The sequence below is a fragment of the Tupaia chinensis genome, unplaced genomic scaffold (genome assembly GCF_000334495.1).
Source record: "Tupaia chinensis unplaced genomic scaffold, TupChi_1.0 Scaffold144336_1, whole genome shotgun sequence".
NCBI classification, from domain to species: Eukaryota; Metazoa; Chordata; class Mammalia; order Scandentia; family Tupaiidae; genus Tupaia; species Tupaia belangeri.
In genome coordinates, this window is record NW_006204194.1 from 2,120,163 (window position 1) to 2,144,506 (window position 24,344).

The following is a 24,344-nucleotide window of genomic DNA, read 5'->3' on the forward strand; positions in this document are numbered from 1 at the left end:
TCTAAAGAATTTTTTTTAGAGATTTAAACAAAAGTGCTCCTACAAATCACTTAGAAAATAACATTTCTTCCCTTTCCTATGAATAAAAGATAGGAAGAAGCAACAAGTAGCCAACAAACGTTTTAAGTACTGAATCTCACTAGTTTCAGAAGAAATAAACCAATGCAATCCATTTATAAATATACAGATAAAAATTTACATTGTAAGAGCACAAGAAAGAGACAGTTCTCTGCACTGATGTATAATCCTGATAGGCAATTTTTCAGTATCAGAATTTTCATTGGGAAAATGAAGATTTTTAAAGAGATTTTTGCTATAGGGCACATGCACTCACTGGAGAGACAGACAGCAAGAAATCACCCCCCAAGGGGATAAGCACACTGCATTCCTTTCTCCTCCATTCTCCCCTCTGGGTTTTGAGCATGCACGCACATGCACCCAGCGTGAATTTTAAGTTGCTGGGTCTGCAACTTGAACCATGGTTGACTATGTGGGAATCCAGCGATCTGCTGGTCCCAAGATTTTCAATTAAAGGGAGCACACAACTTTGTTTTATGGGTTTCTTCTTCTTTTTTTAAAAAAAATAATTTTTTTGAGAGGTTTTCGCTATAGGGCACGTGTGGTCGCCAGACAGACAGACAGAAAGCGAGAAATCACCCCCCAGGGGGTATGGCTATGCCGCAATCCCTTCTCCATTCTCCTCTCGGGATCTTGGGCACACACGCACATGCGCCTGGCGTGAGTTCTAAGCCATGTCCAGGACGCGAACTGCGGTCAACTACGTGGGAGTCCAGCAACAAAGCCATTACGCTAACTGCTGGTTCCAAAAAATAATTAATTTTATTTATTACTATTTTTAAATTTGCTATAGGATATGTGTGCTCATCAGAGGCAGAAAGTGAGAAGGCAAGCCACCAGGTCCAAGACTCAAACCATGGTCAGCCATGTGGGATTCCAGCACCACAACCACTATGATAACCTGCTGGCCCATGTTTTCTGTTTGGATCCATTAAACAGGTAGGACAAAGTAAAAGACACCAAACAACAACAACAATGAAAAAAAGGCAGAAAGACAAGTGTCATCAGTGGATGAAAGAGAAATTTTGTGAAAGACCAGGGTTTTCACAAAATGTAGCAAGTGAACCTGTTACCTAAAGCATTTGAATAATAGGAGAGGTTTTTTCTTTCTTTCTTTGCTTAATTTGCTGTAGAGTGGATATGCTTGAGAGAGAGAGAGGGAGAGGAAAAGCACCCCCCAGGGGATGGCCACGCCACAGTCCCTTCTCTATTCTCCTCTCAGCATTTTGGGCATGCACCCCGTTAAGTTCACAAGCTGCTGGGTCCAGGGCTAGACCCACGTAGTTAATCGTGGAATCCAGCTGCCTTAACCAGCATACCACCAGCTGGCTCACCAGGAGGGTTTTAATAATGGGAACTAGTCTGCCCAAAAAATACCTAGAGAAATTCAGGCTTGGAGTAGGCTTGTATAAAGACAGAGGGTAAGAAAGAGAAAGGTAACTGTTAAATGCCTGTCCATGTGCAAGTTATGTTAGTAGCCCCTGCCAACAGCTTCCTTAAACCACTCCCTCCTATATAAATTGGGTGGGATCTTTACCGCACACTATTCACAAAAGTGAATGAAAATGTAAATTACTAAATACAAAGTACTAGAAGAAAATATATTAGGCTGTCAGAAAAGTCATGATGCATTTTTGTATAGAAAAACAAAAAAGTACAAGTTTTCTGATAACCCACTAGCAGGATATATTCATGACACTGGTGGTAGACATGTCTTTCTAAAATAGACAAAACTCGGGACCAACAGTTGATGTAATGGCTATATCGCTGGACTTCCATGTAGTCGACCGTAGTTCAAGTCCCGGACTGGTGACTTAAATGCATGCCAGGTGCATGTGTGTGCATGCCCAAGATCCCAAGAGAATGGAGAAGAAGGGACTGTGGTGTGGCTACCCCGCTGGGGAGTGATTTCTTGCTTTCTGTCTCTCCATCTCTGTCTTTCTGGAGAATGCAGGCGCCCTATAGCAAAGACCTCTCAAAAAAAAAAAAAAAAACTGCCATAAAGGAAAAGATCGACAGTGTTGATTATATTAAAAGCAGATGCAGCTCAGTAGCTTAGTAGTTGAGGGAGCCAGATCCCACATGGCTGAATGGGGTTCAAATTCTAGCCCTATGGCTTGAAAAATCATGTCAGGTACATGTGTATGTGTGCCCCAAATCCAGCAGGACAGAGTTACTGGAGAAGGGATTGTGGTGTGATTATGCCCAATTGGAAGGTGCATTTTCTTCCCGGCTAGTGCATGCTTCAACTGGCAATGAAATGAATACGTAAATAAAGCATGCATTTAAAGTTAAACAACAGGAATGTGCCCTTTGGCAAAGTTTTTCAAAAAAAATCTTAATTTCCATCATGAATAGAGTCCTGAACCCAACAGCTTGAAAAACACATTGGGTGTCTATGCGTACATGCCCAAAATTCTGAGAGGGAATGGAGGAAAGGGGATTGTGACATGGCCATTCTTACCCTTGGGGGGGTGGGGAGTGTGATTTCTCTCCCTCCTTCCCATTTTGTCTTTCTCTTCTGTCTCCCCAGCAAGTGTACGTGCCCTATGGCAAAACTAAAAAACAAACCAAACAAAACGAGCAATCTAAATTACAACCATCCTTTTGGGAGTTTGGGGAATTTCATTGATTTGCCTGTACTTCCAGTGCAGAGATCCTGATAACCCTCCCCATTCAGGGAAACAAACCTACAATGAGAATACCCAATAAAACCTCCCTGACATTCACCTAGAATAATGAAAACATATCATTCTTAAATGTGATACCTAAGGATCATCACATGTGAGGAAGAAGAAAAAATATATATAATAAAGACCAAGAGACAGAACTTAATCCAGAGTACAAAGTCAGGTAATAATGGAAGAAAAACATTATTTTAGTGTGAGATTTTAACCGATGCTGAATTTTTAAGATGTTTTCCTTAATGAAAACTAGGGGTCAGGGGACCAGCAGTTGGCATAATGGCTATCTTGCTGGACTCCCATGTAGTCAACCGCAGTTCGAGTCCTGGACCTGGTGGCTTAAACTCACGTCACAGGTGTGTGCATGCATGCCCAAGATCCCAAGAGGAGAATGGAGAAAGGATTGTGGCGTGGCCATCCCCCCGGGGGGTGATTTTTTGCTTCCTGTCTCTCTGTCTCTGTCTTCCTGTGGAGCACACGCACCCTATAGCAAAAACCTCTCCAAAAAAAAAAGAAAAGAGAAGAAAAGAAAAAATCACTCTGGGCACATGTGCATATGTGCCCCAAATCTCAGAAGGACAATGGAGGAAGGACTGTAGCATGGCCATCACCCCCCAAAGGGAGAGGATTTCTCACTTTCTCTCTCTGTTCTCTTCAGTGAGGACACACACCCTATGGTAAAAACCTTTAAAAAAAAAAAGAAAGAAAAAAATATATATGCTTGCACACACACACATATGAAAATATGCTTGCACACACACATATGAAAAATAAGACAAAATATGGAAATTTAGAAGATTCCACATCTGACTATATTCAGAAAAAAATGAACAGAACCTATAAGAATATCAAATCGATGAAAAAAATTTAAAGAATTATTTCACTTTATTTATTTATTTAAATTTGATGAGAGAGAGAGAGAAGGAACGTGAGAAAGCAAGCCACCAGGTCAGGGACTCAAACCCTGGTCGGCCATGTGGGAGTCCAGTGCCCCTAATCACCACATCACCTGCCAGTCCCCCCAATCCCCCCAAATAGATAAAAAATTTTCTAAATTTAGGGAAGGGGTAATGTTCAACTTGGATTAGCTCACTGAATGTTAGGCTGAACTGGGAAAACCATTAACAGGAAAAAAATCCATATATATACTTATGAATCTTCAGAATACTAACGATGAGAACATTCTAACAGCTTTCCAAAATGTCCTCTGACTCTGTGTATCTCTGGCAAGTACACATGCCTTCTTATGAATTAAAAAAAAAAAAAAAAAAAAAAAGTTGCTGTGGTTAGTCTAAATTCAATGCAGGCTTCAATATTATAGTGATATTTTATTTTTAGGGAAAGGGACAGATTTCCCTAGGATTTATCTGTGTCTGGGTTTTCTTCAGGTTTAGGTGTTCCCTTTGGAATATGCCTCCATGATAGTTGTTATATTAAGATGCATCCAGGGCCAGTAGATGGTGTAATGGTTACATCACTGGATTTCCATGTAGTCAACTATGGTTCAAGTCCCGGACCTGGCGGTTTCAACCTCACATCAAATATGTGTGTGCAAGACTCATCCAAATATTTATTGAGTGCTTACCAATTAACTATGTGCCAATCACTGGCCTAAATTCTGAAACTTTTAACTCAACAAATTTTATTAATTTGCCATTATTTTATGTATCAGTATTTTTATTTTTGCATTCAGTAACCTTCCAACTTTTGTGTGCCTTGTAAAGTACTGCTTTTCCCTTAATATCTTTTTTTTTTGGAGAGGTTTTTGCTTTTTTTTTTTGGAGAGGGTGCACGCGCTCATCAGGAAGACAGAGACAGAGAGACAGAAAGTGAGAAATCACCCCCCCCGGGGGGGTTATGGACACCCTGCAATCCCTTCTCCATTCTCCTCTCAGGATCTTGGGCTTGCACGCACACGCGCCCAGCATGAGTTTAAGCCACTGGGTCCGGGACTTGAACTGCAGTTGGCTATATGGGAGTCCAGCAACATAGCCATTGCACCAACTGCTGGTCCAATGTTTTTCCCTTAATATTATCACTATCTCCTAAAGCAATTCTTGTCTTCATACTCTCCATTACCATGGAGTTCATCATCCTCTTCTTTGCTCTACCTGTGCACCCAATATATATTTATTTAAATATCTTGAATCCCCTGGTAAACCGTAAGTGCCTATCGACAAGAACAGTGTCTTATTAGTTTCTATATGCCCGAGGTAGAGCAGTTATTAGTCTACAGTAATTACATATACCACAAACGTGCAAATGAAATGTTCACTAAAGGAGAGCTAGAAATCCACAGGCAAGGGACCAGCAGTTGGCGTAATGGCTATGTTGCTGTACTCTCATGTAGTCGACCACAGTTCAAGTCCCTGATCTGGTGGCTTAAATTCACACCGGGTGTGTGTGTGTGTGTGCGCGCGCGCTCAATATCCCTAGAAGAGAATGGAGGAGAAAGGACTGTGGCCTGGCCATCCCCAGTGGGGGGTGATTTTTCACTTTCTGTCTGTTTTTCTGGTGAGCACATGCACAAAAACCTCTCCAAAAAAAAAAAAGAAAGAAAGAAAGAAAAAAGAAATCCACAGGCAAACCTTAGAAACAAAATACTGTCAGAATGGGCACCCTAGTAATAAATAATTTTTCTCATCAATTAATTTTCAGGATTTTAAAAAGACAACAAATCTGATTTTCTTCTTAGTTTGCATGGTTCTTTTTAGGTTTTTGCCATAGGGCTCATGCACTCAATAGAGAAAAAGAAAGAAGAAAAGTGAAAAAGCATCCCCTAGAAAGACAGCCATGCTGCAATCCCTTCTCCTCCATTCTCAGGATTTGGGGCATGCATGCACATGTGTCTGATGTGATTTTCAAGCCACCAGGTCCAGGACTTGAACCACAGCCAGCTATATAGAAGTCCAGCACCTTAACCACCATGCCACTTGCTGGCACCATTTGGATGTATTTTAACTCATGTTAGGAGGGGTCAGCAGGTAGCATGGTGATTAAGGGCGTTAGACTCCACACAGCTGACTACAGTTCAAGTCCTGGACCTGGCAGCTTGCTTTCTCTCTTTCTCTCTCTCGCTCTCACTCTGTCACTCTCTGGTCAAATTAAAATATATAAATAAAGATAAATAAAATAATTTTTAAAAACTCATGTCAGGGACCAGTGGGTGGCATAATGGTTATGTCGCTGGACTCCCACATAAGTCAACCGTGGTTTGAGTCCTGGACCTGGTGGCTTTAAACTCACACTGGGCATGTGTGCATGTGTGCTTAAGATCCCGAGAAGAATGGAGGAGAAGGGATTAAAGCATGGTCATTCCCCCTGGAGGGTGACTTCTCACTTTCTCTTTCCAGTGAAGCGCACACGCCCTATAGCAAAAGTATCTCTCAAAAAACAAAACAAAACAAAAACCCTCATGTCACACATAAAGATTAAAATAGATAATAACTATGTTAGTCCTTTGAGTTCCTACCAATCAGAAGCACATATGGGCCTGGAGGTGCATTACTTTGCAAAGCGTTTCCAAAATACCTCTAGGAGAACAGACCAAAAAGAAATGAAGTGAAGATTTATGACTAGGTCAGAAATAAACTGAGAATAATTCTCATAAGCAATTCCAACTTGGGTTTTACTTTACAATGTGTTGCTATTCCAATTAATGCATTTTTTTCATTGCCAGAGGGCATTTATGCTCACCAGAGAGAAAGTATCCCCCAGTGAGGTGTGGTCATCCCACAATCCCTTCTCATTTCTCCATCCTGTCAGGATTGTGGGCCAGCATGCACATGTGCCCAACTTGATCTTTTTCTTTTCTTTTCTTTTTAGAGAGATTTTTGCTATAGGGTGCATTCACTTGCTGGAAAGACAGAGAGAGAAAGTGAGAAGTCAGACCCCCAGGGAGATGGCCACACAACAGTCCCTTCTCCATTGACCTCTTGGGAATTTGGTTGCACACACACGTGTCCACATGAGTGTCACACCATCAGGTCCAGGACTTGAACTGCGGTCAGCCATGTGGGACTCTAGAACCTTATACCAACCACCTGCTAGTCCTGCAATGTGATTTTCAAACTGCTAGGGCTGGGACCATAACTGTGGTCAGCCATGTGGGATCCAGCTTCTATAACTGCTAGGCTATAGGGCTGGTTCTAATGAATACATTCTTGAAATTCCCAAGAGACAATAGGCAATGTGTTCATACAGATGCAAGTGAATGACTGTGAGCAAGGCATTCTCTTGCTCCTCTCTACTCTTCAGATGTGTTACTGACCTGGAACTAACCTCTGTGGCTAACGCAAAGGAGTTAACAAGGTAGAGGGGTGTGTGTAGGAGGGGAAGGCGGAAAGACCCATTAACCTTTTCCATGCCATCTACTCACCCATTTGTTCCAAGTGATGACAGTTTTTTTAATGCTTGCTTTACAGATCTGAAAGAACAAGTTTAAATGGAAGAAGTTAGTACTATTATCGTGCATGCACGCTCACTGTTTTGGCTGTTGTTTTCTCAAATGTAGTCAGAGAACAACTAACTTATATGGCCACCCATTCCACAAAGCAGACTTAACAAGATTCAAGTGTTCTGAAAAATACCATTTGCAAAAGGAAAACTGAACAGAAAAGACCACTGTATATAATCTAATTACAAAACAAAGCAAAAATACTCTTTTTGATTTTATTTTTTTACATATTTTTTATGCACTGGAAAGAGAGACTGCAACTATTATATGTGGCAAACAAATGACAGGAGAAAAGGCTCAGTATATAAATCGAGGGTTTTCCTCATGGATTGGTCAGCTTGGGGATGCTATGACAAAACACCAGACTGAATTTTTTTTAAAAGAATTATTTATTTAATTTTATTTATTCATTTGAGTATTTTAATTTGACCAGAGAGAGAGAGAGGGAAAGTGAGAAAGCAAGCCACCAGGTCCAGGACTCGAACCATGGTTGACCATGTGGGAGTGTCCAGTGCCTTAACCACCATGCCACCTGCTGGTCCCCCAGACTGAATGATCTAAACAACAGAAGAAATTTATTTCTCACAATACAGAGGCTGAAGTCCAAGATCGGGATGCCAGCATGATCAGGTTCTAGTGAGGGTCTCCTCCTGGTTTGCATGCTGTCTTCTTGCAATGCCCTCACATGGTGCAAGAGTGAGCTCTTTGGCATCTCTTCTTACAAAGGCACTAATTCCATCATAAAGGTCCTGCCCCCATGACCTCATCTAAACTCAATTACCTTTCAAAGGCCCCATTTCCAAATACCACCACAGTAGGGATTAGAGCTTCAACATACAAATTTTGCGGGGTACACATTCAGTCCATTACAACCCATATTCCACCAATCACTCATTACACACCAGCATTACTACACAAAAATAACAATGTTTATTCATATAAATATAGACAATTTATTTTCAAGTAAAACAATAACAAATACTTTCTCCCTGCTCTGAAGTTCCTGCTGTATTACGCCCTGGTTCTTTTCCCATTAGTTTGTTTCAGCCATGTTAGTTTGACACCAGGAAGATCACATATCCTCATAGCTATGAAGACAGTACAGTAATGATGACAGTGATCTTTATCCACCTAGAGACTCACTCTTCTTTATTCTCACCTATAAGATTCTTTCCATTGAAAGTGGTACCCTGTTTTACCAGTAAGTTCTTCATGTATGACAATTCTAGTTCTAAGGAATAGACTCAGTCTCTGCTCATGTGACCTTATATCACACTCAAAGACTCATCCACAAAAATAGACTTCACAATTCCATTTTGTTGTATGGGACCGAAGATACAGCTTTAAAACTACACTGGAAGTAAAATATTGGCAATTCTTATAGATGAAAAATGGTCTTAGTTCACAACAACTGATCTAATCTTCTGAGCTTGCCTCATTTGATTTCAAATCTTTAGGTCAAAAGTCACTAATGACTTTTGCTCTTTGGCTTTCAAGGTGGTACATATCAAATGGTCCCATATATACAAGATTTATGCTATAGACAAATACACTTTCCCTTGCCTCTGACTCTACTTCTGTGATAGCCTCATTCCTTGCTTTACAGATTTAAAAGAACTTTAGGCTTTTGCTTCAGAATGTGTGTTCTGATGTCGAATCAAGGATGAGCTCCGACTATATGCCTTTCCACATTTACTACATTCATAGGGTTTCTCGGAAGAGTGACTTCTTTGATGTCGAATAAGGTCTGAGCCGCTGCTAAAGGCCTTCCCACATTCGTTACATTCATAGGGCTTCTCTCCAGTGTGACTTCTTTCATGTAAAATAAGGGAAGTGCGCTGACTAAAGGCCTTCCCACATGTTTTGCATGTATATGGCTTCTCTCCAGTGTGAATTCTTTCATGCTGGGCAAGGTGTGCACTCTGGCTGAAGGCCTTCCCACACTGATCACATTCATAGGGCCTATCTTCAGTATGAATTCGCTTATGTCGAGTAAGAGATATTCGGTGACTAAAGGCTTTCCCACATTCTTCACACTGATAGGGCTTTTCTCCAGTATGAATTCTCTGATGTTCAATAAGAAATGACTGGCGTCCGAAAACTTTACTACATTTGTTGCATTTGTAAGGTTTTTCTTCAGAATGAATGTTCTGATGTATTTTAAGATTTGCAGTCCCAGAAAACATCTTCCCACATTCCTTACATTCGAAGAGCTTCTTTTTCCTTGTATGAATCTTCTGATGTTGAATAAGAGATGAATGCCGGTTGCAGACCTTCTCACATTTATTGCATCTGTATAGTTTTTCTCCATTATGAGTTCTTAGATGCAGGAGGAGAGTGGAAAGCCGCCTGAAGACCTTTGTACACTTACCACACTTATAGGGGTTCCCTGAGGTGTGAATTCTCTGATGAAGCAAAAGGGGTGAAATCCTATTGAAGGATTTTCCACATTTTCTACATTTATATGGATTCTCTAAATGGTGACTTCTCTGTTGGAGACTCTGACCGAAGGCCTTGTTATGTTCAGGGGTTTTCTCTCCAATATGAATTCTTTTATGTACAAGAAGGACTGATTTCTTTTTGAAGCCTCTCCCACATTTAGTGCATTTATGTATTTTCTTTCCATTGTGATTTCTATTATGAAGTAAAAGAGCTGACATCCGACTGAAGGCTTTCCCACATTTTCTGCACTGGTGTACATGCTCAGCAATGCAAATTTTCTTATGTACACTGAGAGGCGAGGATTGACTCAAGGCCTTCCCAAAGCCGAAGGTTTCCTTTCTGTCATGAATTCTCCTATGGAGAAGAAGAGTTACTTTCTGAGTGAAGCTTTCTCCACATTTATCACATCCATGGCTTTTCTTTCCACTATGAATTTTCTGGTGAAGAATGAGTGATGAGATCTGCCTGAAAACTTTTCTACATTTACTGCATTCATAAGGCCTCTCTCCAGCATGAGAGTTCCAATGATGTTTAAGAAGGAAGCTCTGACCAAAAGTTTTCCCACAGTCACTACATTTGAAAGATTTCTTCTCTGAATGCCCTTTCTTGGGTTTTATGTGGACTGAATTTTTGTTGAGGCTTCTCTTTCCTGTGAGAACTTTTTGTTGTGCAGAAACTGGTTTTTGATAGATGCTTTCCCCAGATCTGCTGCAATGATTTCGAGGTAACTTCTTGGTCTCATATTTAGACCCTGAGTCTGAAAGACATCAAGATATTGAATGTTTGTGTGTGTATGCACTGGTAATCTAAAGCTTGAAACTTATAAATACAGTCATTATCATTATCATAACAATGACCACCAGAGGATGACTTTTCAGTGTTTTACTATGGGTTTACTTATTATACTAAGGGGTTTACAGAAACATTTGAGAACCAGAGTTTGAAAGTTTGTAATGTAAAAGTGAATAAGCCAAGGTTCTATTTACAGGATAAATTTTATACCATATGCCACATTAAACTCCTTAAGCTATCCATTAGATGAATATATTTTTATTGTATGAAATATTCAGAAAAGGCAAATCTATAAAACAGAAGGTTGGGAACTAGCAGTTAGTGTAATGGCTATGTTGCTGGACTCCCACATAGTCGACCACGGTTCGCATCCTGGACCCAGTGGCTTAAAACTCACGCTGGGCGCGTGTGCGTGCGTGCCCAAGATCCCGAGAGGAGAATGGAGGAGAAGGGATTGCGGTGTGACCATCCCCCCTGGGGGGTGATTTCTCGCTTTCTATCTCTATGTCTCTCTCTGTCTGTCTGGCGAGCGCACGCGCCCTATAGCGAAAACCTCTCCAAATAAAATAAAATAAAACAGAAGGTTAGTGGTTATTTCAGGTTGAAGATTAGAATGAAGGTTACTTAGATGGGCATATACCCTATAGCAAAAACCTCTCAAAAAAAATTAAATAAAAAGAATCTTTCTAGGTTGGTGAAAATGTTCTAGAACTAGATTATGGTGATGGCTACATAACTTGGTATTAATACATCACCTAATTATACTCATAGAGGGAGTAAATTTTATGATATGTAAATTATACCTCAACAAAATAATTTTTTAAAAGAATTATCTTATTTAACTTTATTTATTATTTCTATTATTACTTTCCAGTTTGATGAGAGAGAGAGAGAAAGTGAAAAAGCAAGCCACCAGGTCCAGGACTTGAACTGTGATTAGCCATGTGGAAGTCTAGCACCTTTAACTGCCATGTCACCTGCCAGCCCCAATAAAATAAATGCTAAAAATGTATTCTTAATATCAAATCTTAACAAGAAATAAACTGAGTAGCAATTAGAATTTAGTATTTAGACAGAGGGGTGAAAACTTTTTTAATTGCATTTTTTCTTTAACTGTCAGAGGATGCATATGCTTGCCAGAGACAGAGACAAAGAGATAGGGAGAAAGAAAAATCAGGAAAGCATGGTCATATCACAATCCCTTCTCGACTTCCCCCTCCTCTAGATTTTTCACACATGTACACGTGCCTGGTATGTTTCTCAAGCTGCAGGGTCCAGGACTCAAACAGTGAGGTTGGTTGGCCATGTGGAGTCTGACTGCCTTGATCACAAGGTCACAGGCTGGCCCTGAACACTTTTTATTTATTTATTTTTATTTTATTTATTTATCTTGCTGGAGGGTGGCAAAGAAATACAGAACAAAGGGAGAAAGCATCCCTCAATGGAGGGTGGTCATGCCACAATCCCTTTTCCATTTCTCCATCCTGTTGGGGTTTGGGATATACATGCCCATACGCCCAGCATGGTTTTCAAGGCACCAGGATTGGGATTCAAACCACACAGTTGGCCAAATGGGATACAGATCCCTTAACCACTAGGCCATGGGGATGGCCTGAAGAGTGAAAATTCAGTTAAATAGTAAAAAACATTTAGCCTAACAGAGTAGGCTAAAAAAAGAATTAATCTATTATGGGAATCAGCAGTTAGCGTAATGGCTATGTCGCTGGACTCCCACATAGTCAACCGCGGTTCGCATCCCGGACCCAGTGGCTTAAAACTCACGCTGGGCGTGTGGGCGTGCATACCCAAGATCCCAAGAGGAGAATGGAGGAAAAGGGATTGCAGCGTGACCATCCCCCCTGGGGGGTGATTACTTGCTTTCTGTCTCTATGTCTCTCTCTGTCTGGTGAGCGCACGCGCCCTATAGTGAAAACCTCTCAAAAAAAAAAAAAAAAAGAATTAATCTATTATGTAATAACATAGGCAACCTGGGTTAGGCATGAAGTCCGAGATGATTTAAACTAACCACCTGCATGGCAGACTGATAATAAATTTGTGTGCGTGAGGCATGATGAACAGGACCACACTGTCCAATGGCAGGGCAGCCACAGCTGGTCATGTACTGCTACTGAGCACTTGCAGTGCAGCTGCTCTTGACTGAGATGTGAATACACAAAACACACACCACACTGTGCAGATTTAGTCCAAAAAGAGGTAGGTAGAATGTCTCACTGGAAAAATACTGATTATATGTTACAATATTTTGGACACACTGAGTTAAATGAAATATGCTATTAAAATGAATTTGACTTGTTTTGAAATTTTATCTTAATGTAGATACTAGAAAAACTGAGTTACAATGTGGCTCATTTTACCTTTCTACTGGACAGGCATGCCTTTTCTTTCTTGATGAGGGAGAGAGTAGGAAATAGAAATAGGTATTTTGATAGGGTCTTACCGTATCATAATTCTCCTGTCCCAGCCTCCCAAATTAGACAGCTATGCTTTAAAGGCAGACTTGAAAGTCACTGAAGTGTTGGTCATTTAAATGCATCACCACAATAAACTCTCTTGACCTGTACTGCCGTCACTATTGTGCTATTTTTTCATTTTAAAATTTTTTAGGGTTTTTGCCATAGGGCATGTGTACTTGCTAGAGACAGGGAAAAACAGAGAGAGGGAAAATGAGAAATCACCCCCAAGAGAGGACGGCCACACTGCAATCTCTTCTCCATTCTCCTCTTGGGAACTGTGAGCATATGTGCACATGTACCCAGCATGATTTTCAAACTGCGAGGTCCAGAACTTGAACCAAGTCAGTCATGTGAGAATGCAATACATCAACCACCAGTAGGATGCTCTTTAAGATGTAAATACAATTACCTTCCTCACAGGGATTTTTCAGAACTGGAAAGAATATGTACAAAATTTCTGGCTCATACTATATTCTATCTGCCAGTGTTCCAAAAAGTGAGAAATAATGCTTTCCTTTCTTTCTCAGTTTCTTTTCTTTTCTGATAGTTGGACACTTAGAGCGAACTCCCTGAAGTGTGTTAGGCTATTCGCAGTCTTCATTTATCAAAATATTAATGTGTTTGATTGGAGTTTGCTCCAGGTCCTGCAGCTGTGTTATGCAACATATAGAACAAGAATATGACCTGTTTATCTTTTCAAAATCTGAACAATTATGATTCTTATCTCATTCCAAGAATTCTGGAGAAAGTTTTGTGAACCTGAAGGTTTGATACTGGGGAGTGGCTACCATTATAATTATTATTATTAGAAGTACAACATAATAATTAAAATAGGGAATTAAAGATGGGAAATAACTCAAAAATGTTTCATTGTATCCAGATAAGAAACTTAGGGTTTATCCTTCCTGTTCCATATCCCATAAGTCACATCTGTTCTGCCTCTTCTCCCACCCATATTTTCTTCAAATGCCTGTCTTCCTATCCTTTTTCTTTGTACCTCACTGTGTTGGGGACCTCACTATCTCCCTGTCTTCAATCTGGAAGTCCCTTAAAACACAACATATACCAAAATTAACCCCAGGTAAATTAGTTCAATATTAAAAAATAAAATGACTAAAAACAAACTAAAATAAGACAACACGAAATAAATCCAAAGTTCCAGAAGGTAGATAAATTTCTAACTAACAGAAATAACAGAAATATATAGAAATATAGTGATTTCTAACTATAGAAATAACAATGAATTGGTCTCATTTAACTACATAAATTCAATTACATGAATGAGAACACCTACCACACAAAAATGAAAATCTTTTTACATATTCAAATAGAAAAACAAGAGGTACACAAAATAAAAAGTCAAAGGATAGAGTGGGGAAATATCTGAAGTAAAATGTGATATCAAAAATAAAGGTAATTGGGTCAGCAGGTGACATGGTGATTAAGGCACTGGACATCCCCACATGGCTGACCACGGTTTGAGTCTTGGACCTGGTGACTTGCTTTCTCACTTTCCTTCTCTCTGTGTGCCTGTCGTTCTCTGGTCAAATGAAAATGACTGAATGAATAAATAAAATAAATAATAATTTTTTAAAATTAAAATAATAAAAAAATTTGTTATCAAATGTGTAATGACTTTTCTGTATTAAAGCTCACGATGGACACTGAAAAGAAACATAAAGTCACTAGTAGAAGAGGAAAGATTGCAAGGAAACAAAGTATAGGAGAATAAATAAAAACAGAAAACAGCAGATGGCGTAATGGTTACATCGCTGGACTCCTATGTAGTTGACCACAGTTCAAGTCCCAGACCTAGGAGTTTAAACCTAATGCTGGGTGTGTGAGCGTGTGTGTCCAAAATCCCGAGAGGAGACTAGAGGAGAAGGGACTGTAGCGTGGTCATCCTCCCAAGGAATGACTTCTGGCTCTCTATCTGTCTTCCAGCAAGTGCATGTACCCTAGAGCAAAAATCTCTCTAAAAAAACAAACAAACAAAAACACACAAAAACCAGAAAACAAACAAACGTTAGCACATACATAAGAAAGACAGTGTTGTCTCGCTAGTATGGATATACTGTGTGTGCATTCAGGTTCAACAGGCTCCAAACCAGGCTTCAATGCCTCTTGGATAAGAGATCCTGGGCAAGTTACTTCAACTTTTGAAGACTCAAGTCTTACCTGTTGCAGGGAATGACAGAGGTTCTTATAAGTAGTGAGGATTAAGTGAGATCATGAATGTATGGGCCTTGGCACAGAACGCACACACAGCAAGTTCTCAATAAATGTTGACTGCTATTCATTTACTTCACTAAATTAAAAGTTTCAATGACAATACCCAGTAACAGTATAAAAATCAAACTGACACTAAACCTCATTGCTGTTGATGGCACTGTTATGACTATTCTTCTCTTCTTCCAGTTACACTCATGGCTACGATTTAATACAGTGAAAAGATACAAGGCAAAACCAGCAAAAGGAACAGGTCACTGGAGTAAAGTCCAGGGGAAACCAGGCTCAAGCTCCTATCTCCCCATGAAGTCTCATGAGCTGTGTCTCATTCCTTCAGCAAAAACTGCAACAACATATATCAAATATTGTCTATGAGAAAAGTTCATTAAAGACACAGTGTTCAGCGTTTTTACGGGGGGCTGGTGATTTGACAGTTCCTTTGGAAAGCAATTCTGGACTAAATGGAGTCTGAAAAGTGGTCCTACCCTTTGGCCCAACAATCCCCCTGTGACTTGATACTACAGAAAAAAGGTAAAACTGCTTATACACATATGTTGATATTAATAATATGAAATTAGAACCTAAATGGAAAGGGGACACAGGAGCCAATATGAAACATTTCTACTAAAACAAAACATGGAAAAAACAGATACATATTAACTTTATGATAACTATTATGAAAATGAATTTGAGAAGTTATAGTTACCAGTTGGCTCTCTGACTCACCAGGGCCCCGGCGTCTTCTTGACGGCTCCATTGTCCAGGGTGCTTTCCCTTTCTCCAATAAAGCGATCACATTGGGCCTCCGAAAGGAAAGACCTGCCATTAGGACAGACGTGAGAGCTGACCATGATGTAGGAACCACAGAGATCAGAGGTAAGTCCTGTGTCAATCTGTAATTAGGGTGTCTTAGCACACAGGGTGTGAAGGGCAGCTGGAGAATGGGGAATGTGATGTGATTCATAATTCGAACACGTCTGCTTTTCATCCCTGTCCCCCAACACACAACTACTTGCAGCCCTTACGATCTCTAAAATGATGTTTTTGCTGATGAGATAACTAATGGTCAGGACTTGTGGATAGCCTGAGGATGGGCCCAGCTTGGGATAAGAGGGGTGAAACTTTCAGCCCAGTCCCCACCTCTAGGGACGGTAGAAGGGCTGGAGAGTGAATTGATCTCCACTGGCCAATGATACAATCAATCGTGTCTATATAATAAAGCCTCCATAAGCCCGAAAGGGACAGGGTTTGAAGAGCTTGTAGGCTGCTGAACACACGAAGGGGGCAAACCCTGTGAGTGCAATGGCAGCTCTACTCCCCTTCCCCTAGACCCTGCCCTATGCATGTCTTCCATCTGGCTGTTCATCTTTATCCTTTGTAATATTCTTCCTTTTTCTCTTTTCTTCACAATAGAGTGCACATGCACACATAAGAGGGAGCAAGAGAGAGAAAGCACCCTCCAATGGGGCCTAGTCATGCTATAATCCTTCCTTCAACTCACTATCCTATTAAGATCCAGGGCACACATGTGCCCAGCATGTTGCTACTGGGGCCAGGATTCAGACCCAAGCTGGCCACGTGGGATCCAGCTTCCTCTGCGCAGCACTTTACTGCTGTACTGTGGGGCCAGCCCCTTTATAATTTCCTGATACTAAACCAATAAACATAAGTAAAGTGCCTACTCTAGAAAATTATCACCCCATAGGGGAGAGAAGTCACGAGAACCTCTAGTTTATAGTCAGTCAAGTTTCAGAGGCCAAACTCACAGGTGGCATCTGACATGGAGCAATCTTGCGGGACGGAGCCCTTATGCTGTGGGATGTGCTATCGCCAGGTAGACAGTGTCAGCAGTAAACTGAAGAACAGAATACCCAGCTAGTGCCCACTGAAGACTGCCTGGGGTAGAGGGAAACCCCACACATCTGGTGTTGGAGTGCTCTGTGGGGAGCACTTAGTGCTGGAGTAGGAAAAGCAATGCGGTTTTAAAAATCTGAACAAGGAGGATGAAAACTTGGTCACAACTCATGGTTCATTTCTAACTCTACATAGCCAACTATTTTCCGGAAAACTGGGTCAGCAATTCCTGAGCTGGTTACCAGGTGATCATCTCTCAGCTCTGCATCTTGACCTTTCTGTGGTCTCTTGTGATGCAGGGCTGAGGTTCTGCTGAGGCCCTGCAGTCCACACTTCTCCTTAGCTACTTCTCTTCAACACCTGCCAATGGGGATCCATGGGTTTCCAGTCTTTTTTTCCTGCTCTTGAAACTAGCCCCATCTTGCCCTCTTGGAAGTGTAAATGAACCAGGCAATACACCCCAGCTCCTTCCAAAGTCTGAGTCCTAGTTTGGTGAGGGCCTTTCTCTAAATCCAAAAAATTCCAAACTCTTCCTTTTGTCCCCGAGTACCAGGGATGGTGGCAGCATTCTGCTTTTACCATCTCTGTGCGACTTCAATGCCGACTATTTGCCTTTTAACAGCATCTGCTAAATTAATTCCTTATATTAAATTCTCTCAGAACAACTGGGTTGTCCTCTCAGGTTAGAGTTTCCACATGACTCAGCAACTTGGCGCCAAGGTAAATACCAAAGAGAAGTGAACGCATTAAGTCCACTTAAAAGCTTGTTATAAATTTTTATGACAGCCTATTCATAACAGCCAGAGAGTGGAAACCACCCAAATGTGCATTAGTTGATGAACAATCAAAACATGGGCCAGAAAAAGAAAAAAAAAAAAAAAGGGCTAGCTGCACAATGGCACAGCGTACTCACTATTCATCAATGAAGAGAAACAAAGTGCTGGGACCAGCAGTTAGCGTAATGGCTATGTCGCTGGACTCCCATGTAGTCGACCACGGTTCACATCCTGGACCCAGTGGCTTAAAACTCAAGCCGGGCGCGTGTGCGTGCATGCCCAAGATCCCAAGAGGAGAATGGAGAGATTGCAGCGTGGACAACCCTCCTGGGGGGTGATTTCTCGCTTTCTGTCTCTGTCTGGCGAGCACATGCGCCCTATAGCAAAAAAAACTCTCCAAAAAAAAAAAAAAGAGAGAAACAAAGTACTAGCACACACTACCACATGGATGACCCTGAAAGCATAAGTGGAAGATGACATGTATTTATGATTTCATTGTATGAAGGGCCCAGAACAGGCTAGAGACAAGCAGTTGCCTACTCTGGGGAGGGGGATGATTGGGTAGAGAAAACGCAGAGGATTCAGGGTTTCTTTGGAGATAGTAAAAATGTCTCAGGGCCATCAGGTGGTATATGATTAGGGCATGGACTCCCACATGGCTGACAGCAGTTCAAGTCCCAGACCTGGCGCCTTGAAAATCATGCTGGGCATCTGTGTGTATATGCCCAGAATCCCAGGAGAATGGAGAAGAGATTATGGTGTGGCCATTGCCCCTAGGGGATGATTTCTCACTTTCTCTCTCACTGTCATTCTCTCTTTCCAGTAAGCACATGTGCCCTATGGCAAAAATCTAAAAGAAGAAAAAAGAAAGAAAAGAAAATGTCTTAAAATTGACCATGGTGATGGATACACTGCTCTGTAACTGCAATAAAACCACTGAATTGTACAATTAATGTGAGTGCATTACACGGCGTAGAGATTAACTCAATAAAACTGCTTTTAAAAAAAGAAAAAAACAACCCTGGTGTGACTTCCACTTTCCTGAATAGACCCTAACTGACACCTGGCCCTGGAAAAGCCAGCTCTGGATTATGGGGAAGGAGAGCCTTACCCAGTGAGACCAGATTCCGGTAGTTCTCCAGCATGACCTCTTCATACAAATCCTTCTGAATGGGGCTTAGCCATTCCCACTCTTCCTGGGAGAAGTAGATGGCCAAGTCCCCAAACGTCACTGGTGCCTAAAATGGAAAATCACATGTCCATTCATCAAGGGCTCATGCTTCCACATGGCTGGAAATAATGGTGGGCGGATCCCCAACAAGGGAGACAGGCGGTCCTGGGACTCATTCAGGAAGCACTCAGGATTCTAAGGTCAGAAAGGCAGGTGTATTAAATAACTGAAATACAATGAGAGGGTACAGGGTGCTTCAAAAGTTTGTAGACAAATGGAATTAAAAGTATGGGCTTAAGGACCGGATGGTGACACAGTGGTAAAACACAACCCCCTCTGGGGAGGACCCACATAAGACAATTCTGGGTTCACAGCTGGGGTGTGCTGGGTAAGTGCCCATGATTCAAGGCTGGCTGAAGGGGTGAACAGCACCAAGGCCCTGCAGGGGTGCTGCCTCTCACTCATAGAATGAATAAACTTTAAAAAATAAATAAAGTATATTTTGGTGCAAAAAAATCCATGTATACTGTTTTTTGTTTTGTTTTGTTGAAATTTTAAGGTCAGTTTATTAAGTTCAATGACAAAAGCTATCAGAAGAATATTCTCCTAAAAATTATTTTTTCTTAGGAAAAAAAGGCAAATCAAAACCCTCTCCGCATAGCCACAGATGCTGTGGCAATCAAGCCTCTTAGCAGGTGGCGGCAGTCCATTAGTCTGTTGGGCCACTCTCTGGGTCAGCAGGATTGTAACCTGCATCATCTTCATCATCTCGTAGCGCCAAGTCATCCATTTCCTGGAGCAAAGACTCTTCTACTCCACATTGTTTCCAGCATCTGCCAAAAACTGCATACTAGAGGTATCAGGGTTATGATCTGGAGACCAGCAGTTAGCGTAATGGCTATGTCGCTGGACTCCCATGTAGTCGACTGCGGTTCAAGTCCTGGACCCAGTGCGTGTGCACGCGTGCCCAAGATCCTGAGAAGAGAATGTAGGAAAAGGGATTGTGGCATGGCCATCCCCTCTGGGGGGTGATTTCTCGCTTTCTGCCTCTCTGTCTCTGTCTTTTTAGCGTGCACGCCCTATTGCAAAAACCTCTTAAAAAAAAAAAAAAGACTATGATCTGTTTCAAACAGCTGCTTCCCACTTAATTTTTTTCCCTGCTTATTCTTATTCTTCCATCCATTTCTTCTTCATTTCCAAGAGTTCTGGATCAAATTTGGCCTTCCAACCTAAGAAATTTTCAGTCGTAACAGGAGTGCCATGGAATAATTGCTTTTTGGCTTCTTCTGCTTCCTTTTCTTTTTATTTTCTTCCCCTCTTCTAGTTTTTATCTAATCTACTATTTCATTTAATTTTTCTTAGACAGCTGTCACTAGAATAAAAATCATCACCAAACCAAGATTTTCTTCAGCCTGTAATGGTAATAATTTTTAAATGTCTGAGGCACCATTATCGTCTAGATTTTCCTGGAGGAATATTTCCTGAAGTGGAGCTTCATCTGGGTATTTTCACTACGTAAATTTGAGGTAGTCTGGACAGTTTCATCATTTCCTCCAGCCTCAGCTCTCACAGTAATGGTGACGCTAAGTGGGTTTTCTAATACTGTGAAGGAGTCGGGGTAGACTCCAGAGCCTCCAGCTCGTTTCACTGGTCCTCATTGCAGTCTGTCATTGCGGTCCTCGCTGCTGCCCAGGGACTACCAGGCACCCAGCAGCAAGCTGCAGATGAGACCACTGCTGTGCCGGGAAGGCTGCAGTGGCCACGGAGGCGCAGACTCCCTGGCTAGAAGGCCCAGAGCCCAATGCCTGGCCAAGCCTACTCCATGCATAGATTTTTCATAACACACATTTTTCCATGAGTTTTCTGAAGACCCCTCGTATAACCGTTATTAAAGATTATGTTGCATCAAAAAGAGCAAGTTGGATTTGCTGAGCACTTACAAAGCCAAGGCACTTTTCTAAGCACCTGACCATACTGACTCACCTAGTGTTCAGGTCCTCAGTGCAGTGGCACTGCACTAGGAACACAGCATTACAAGTGAGGAGCAGGTCCAGAGAGGCAGAGTAACTTCCTCGAGTCTGCCTCAAGCTTATCAAAGTAAATGGAGGGGCTGGGTTCAACCCAGGCAGTCTGGCTTCCAATTCATGCTCTGACTAACACGCTATCTAAACAGCACAGAATGTTACGTTAGAGGTTCTTGAGTGGGTGTAACCAGGTTACCAACCACTGGATTTTAACAAAGGGAGATGATCCTTGTGCTCGACCCAGCTGGCTTAGTTACTGCTGGCCTCAAGATGGAAAAGGGGGCTATGTGGAAGCATGTAAAGGAACTGGCAGGACTGGACTGGAGCCGAGCCCCAGACGTGACAGTCAGTCTTGGTGAACCTGGAGTTCACGCTGGGAGCCCCACAGCAATGACCCAAGCACCCAGGAGAGCTGTGCCGTGCCTGTCAGAGCAGTAAGGAGGAGGCAGCACAGACTGCGCGGAGGCATCTGTCAGGGAAGCCCACACTGGAGATGCCCGTTGTGAGACCAGTGCATCTGCAGTGGCGAAGCCCACAGACTGAGGGTGACAGTGCCACTCAAGGCCCAGCCTCCAGTATGCTCGATAGAATTCAGGGATGTGGGTGCAGCTTAGATCAGGGACCTCAGCTGGAGAGATTCCCTCCGCAAACACATGGGCTTCACAATCAGAAGAGTGACACAGAGAGACAGCTGTGGAGTACACGCTGATGCCTTAGCCTTGGCCCGTCCCAACTGCCCGGTCCCCACCCTGAGAATTGTTGGGGAAGGCATTCCTCACGGAAATTCCTCACTCTAGGGGGGCCTAAGGGGAAGGAGGAGAGCTGCTGACAGTGTCCTGGACTTGGGGCCCTGCGTGGGCTCAAGACCTCCCAGTAATGGGAGGAAACCGGGTGCTACCTGGGTCTCTCGCGGAGAGGTCTCCACAGAGCAGCAGACTACATGTCTCACAGGACTGGACAGGACAAGACAGGATGTGCCGGAGGGGGAGGACGCCACCACTCACCTTACACCTGGATTTCCCTCGTGCAGCTGGCATCCTTTCCTCCCCTCCAGGGGCCACACTCTGGGAGGGACGCAGCTGGGAAGGCAGGGCTGGAGGACACAAGAGGTGGTGAGGTCACTGGGAAGGGGATCTGGTGCATCCAGGCCCCTCGCCTGGCCACACACACACACACACACATGCATGTGCGTGCACATACACATACACATGTGCACGCACGCAGAGATTGAAGTCAGAACATCTGGAGCAGTCCTGCCCTCCAAGGTCGGGGAAGGATGTGGCCAACACCGTCTACTCTCGAGACCACAGCAGAGTCCTGATGAGGAGGTAAACGAGAAGCCACACGTGGGCTGCTGTGGTCTGCGTGAGACGACCTGAGTGCCCGGTAGGAGCCAGGCACTGTGCAGGTGTAGGAAGAGTCACGAGTCAGAGTGGAGCAGAACCAGCTCCCAGTTCGCTCCAGTGGGGAGACACATCTACAGCACACGCTGAAAGGCCAGGCAGGTGCCCGGGAAGGCCCACGGCGGTGGCAGCAACAAGCTGCAGTCCCAATGCAGTGAGTGTGTCACAGGGTGAGGGAAGGCCCGTAGGGACATGGGCTTGGTGTGGCGGGAAGCCAGGTGGGCACACTGAGGCAAAGTGAGCGAGCCGGAGTGGGAGGGTCAGAACATGCAGGGCTGCCAAGCAGCTGGGTTCAACTCGAATGTTGACATGCAACACTGCGGAGAGGGGAAGGAGCCACGCACGGGAGCGACCATCGCGTTTAACAATCAACAAAAACGTGGAGTGCATGAGATGATAAACCACATGTGTGTCACGGTGATAGCAAGAGCTAGGGAAGGGACTTAGTTCTGCAGACAGCTGGGGCGAAGGCTGCGGCCATGGAGCAGTGCGAGGAGGGGAGATGCAGTCAGATGTCACCTCAGAGAGGGTCTCTCTCCGCCCATCTCGAAGGCTGCCCGTGCACCGAGGGTGTACACCAGTCAAATGGATGCTGTTTAGCTGACCCACGGAGAAGGTTCTGGGTTGAGGTCCAGACACCTCCCTGAATACTGGGCACTTACATGACCATGATCTGGGGCTGGGGGTGGCCATGGTTTCAAGGCCCTATAGAGGGTGCTGTCTGTCTCTCCCACTCACAGAATAAACGGATTCAAAAATTAAATAAAAGGGTGTCTGCCCTAACTCGGTCCACACCTGTGCTGTCCAGTTGTGGAAGCCCCTAGCCACATATGACAACTGAGCTTGGATGAAAACTTGTGCACCTGAGGAGCTGACTTGAATTTACTTTCATTTTAATCAATTTGCTATTTTTTAAGTTGGTGTCACTATTTATTTTTTTCATTAATTTATTGTTAATCTTCAATTTGACCAGAGAGAGAGAAAGGGAGATTGAGAAAGCAAACCAGGTCCAGATAGGAACCCAGCCAGCCACGTGGGAATTCAGCGCCTTAACCACCACGCCACCTGCTGGCCCCCATTTTAATTAATTTACTATTAAAACAGTAATAAAAACATTTTAATGAATGCTAAAATTGAAAGACCTTTTAATTCAGTGTGTAGCAAGCGCCGAGAGACCAGAGAAGATCGGGACCTAAGAAGGCTGAGGCTGAGTCCCGCAGAGCTGGAGGCGGGCAGAGCGGCAGGGCCTCGGCAGGGCCTCTGTGGGGCAGGCAGCCACGGGAGAAAGACACAAGCCCTTAGCCCGAGTTCAGCCTCCGGACTCACCACCACACCCCACCTCTGCAAGACGCCAAAGAACTGCGACAAGCAGCAGCCGCTACCGGCACTTCACGGGGGCCCAGCTCGGTGGCGAACTCCAGCCACGGCCCCCATTCGTCTTCCCAGGGAGGCTACCATTCCTACTTCAGCGGGAGAAAGCGGGGGGCATGTTTCGGTTTCCCAGAGAAGCCCGCCACAGCCGTGGCGCAGCTAAGTTCCCAGTCAGTGACATCCAGCAGGAGGCTCCGCGACACTGCTACCCACTCGCTGCAAGGGGGCCCAGCTCGGTGGCGAACTCCAGCCACGGCCCCCATTCGTCTTCCCAGGGAGGCTACCATTCCTACTTCAGCGGGAGAAAGCGGGGGGCATGTTTCGGTTTCCCAGAGAAGCCCGCCACAGCCGTGGCGCAGCTAAGTTCCCAGTCAGTGACATCCAGCAGGAGGCTCCGCGACACTGCTACCCACTCGCTGCAAAGCAGGACACGAGGTGGCAGGAAGACACGGTCAGATCAGTCGCCCAGGTCATGACTAGGGCCCCCTCCGAACCCCGGAACCCGCACCGCCGCAGTGACGTGCACACGGGGTCCCGCCGCTCGGGCCGACCGTCGTCGCGCCTCACACCGAGTCCACGGCACAGCCCGC

At 43.5% G+C, this 24,344-nt stretch overlaps 1 protein-coding gene and 1 pseudogene across 2 annotated transcripts in view; both read right to left on the bottom strand.

Moving 5' to 3' along the window:
• Window positions 1-8,151: 8,151 nt before the first annotated feature.
• The window catches only part of ZNF667 (zinc finger protein 667), a 33,909-nt gene continuing 17,716 nt past the window's right edge, over window positions 8,152-24,344 (bottom strand). Inside the window, exons 1-5 of one of the 2 annotated variants that reach the window (XM_006166782.2) lie at window positions 23,526-23,659; window positions 21,985-22,073; window positions 18,897-19,023; window positions 15,882-15,974; window positions 8,152-10,417 (exon numbers count right to left, since the gene is read on the bottom strand). In XM_006166782.2, coding sequence (XP_006166844.1) covers window positions 8,838-10,417; window positions 15,882-15,974; window positions 18,897-19,023; window positions 21,985-22,017 — 1,833 coding nt within the window. In that variant the 5' untranslated portion in view covers window positions 22,018-22,073; window positions 23,526-23,659 and the 3' untranslated portion in view covers window positions 8,152-8,837. Of the gene's footprint in view, window positions 10,418-15,881; window positions 15,975-18,896; window positions 19,024-21,984; window positions 22,074-23,525; window positions 23,660-24,344 lie in introns of those variants that run through there. The other variant, XM_027767605.1, reaches the window with a different exon arrangement.
• Window positions 19,478-20,705, bottom strand: LOC102478303 (RWD domain-containing protein 1-like; annotated as a pseudogene).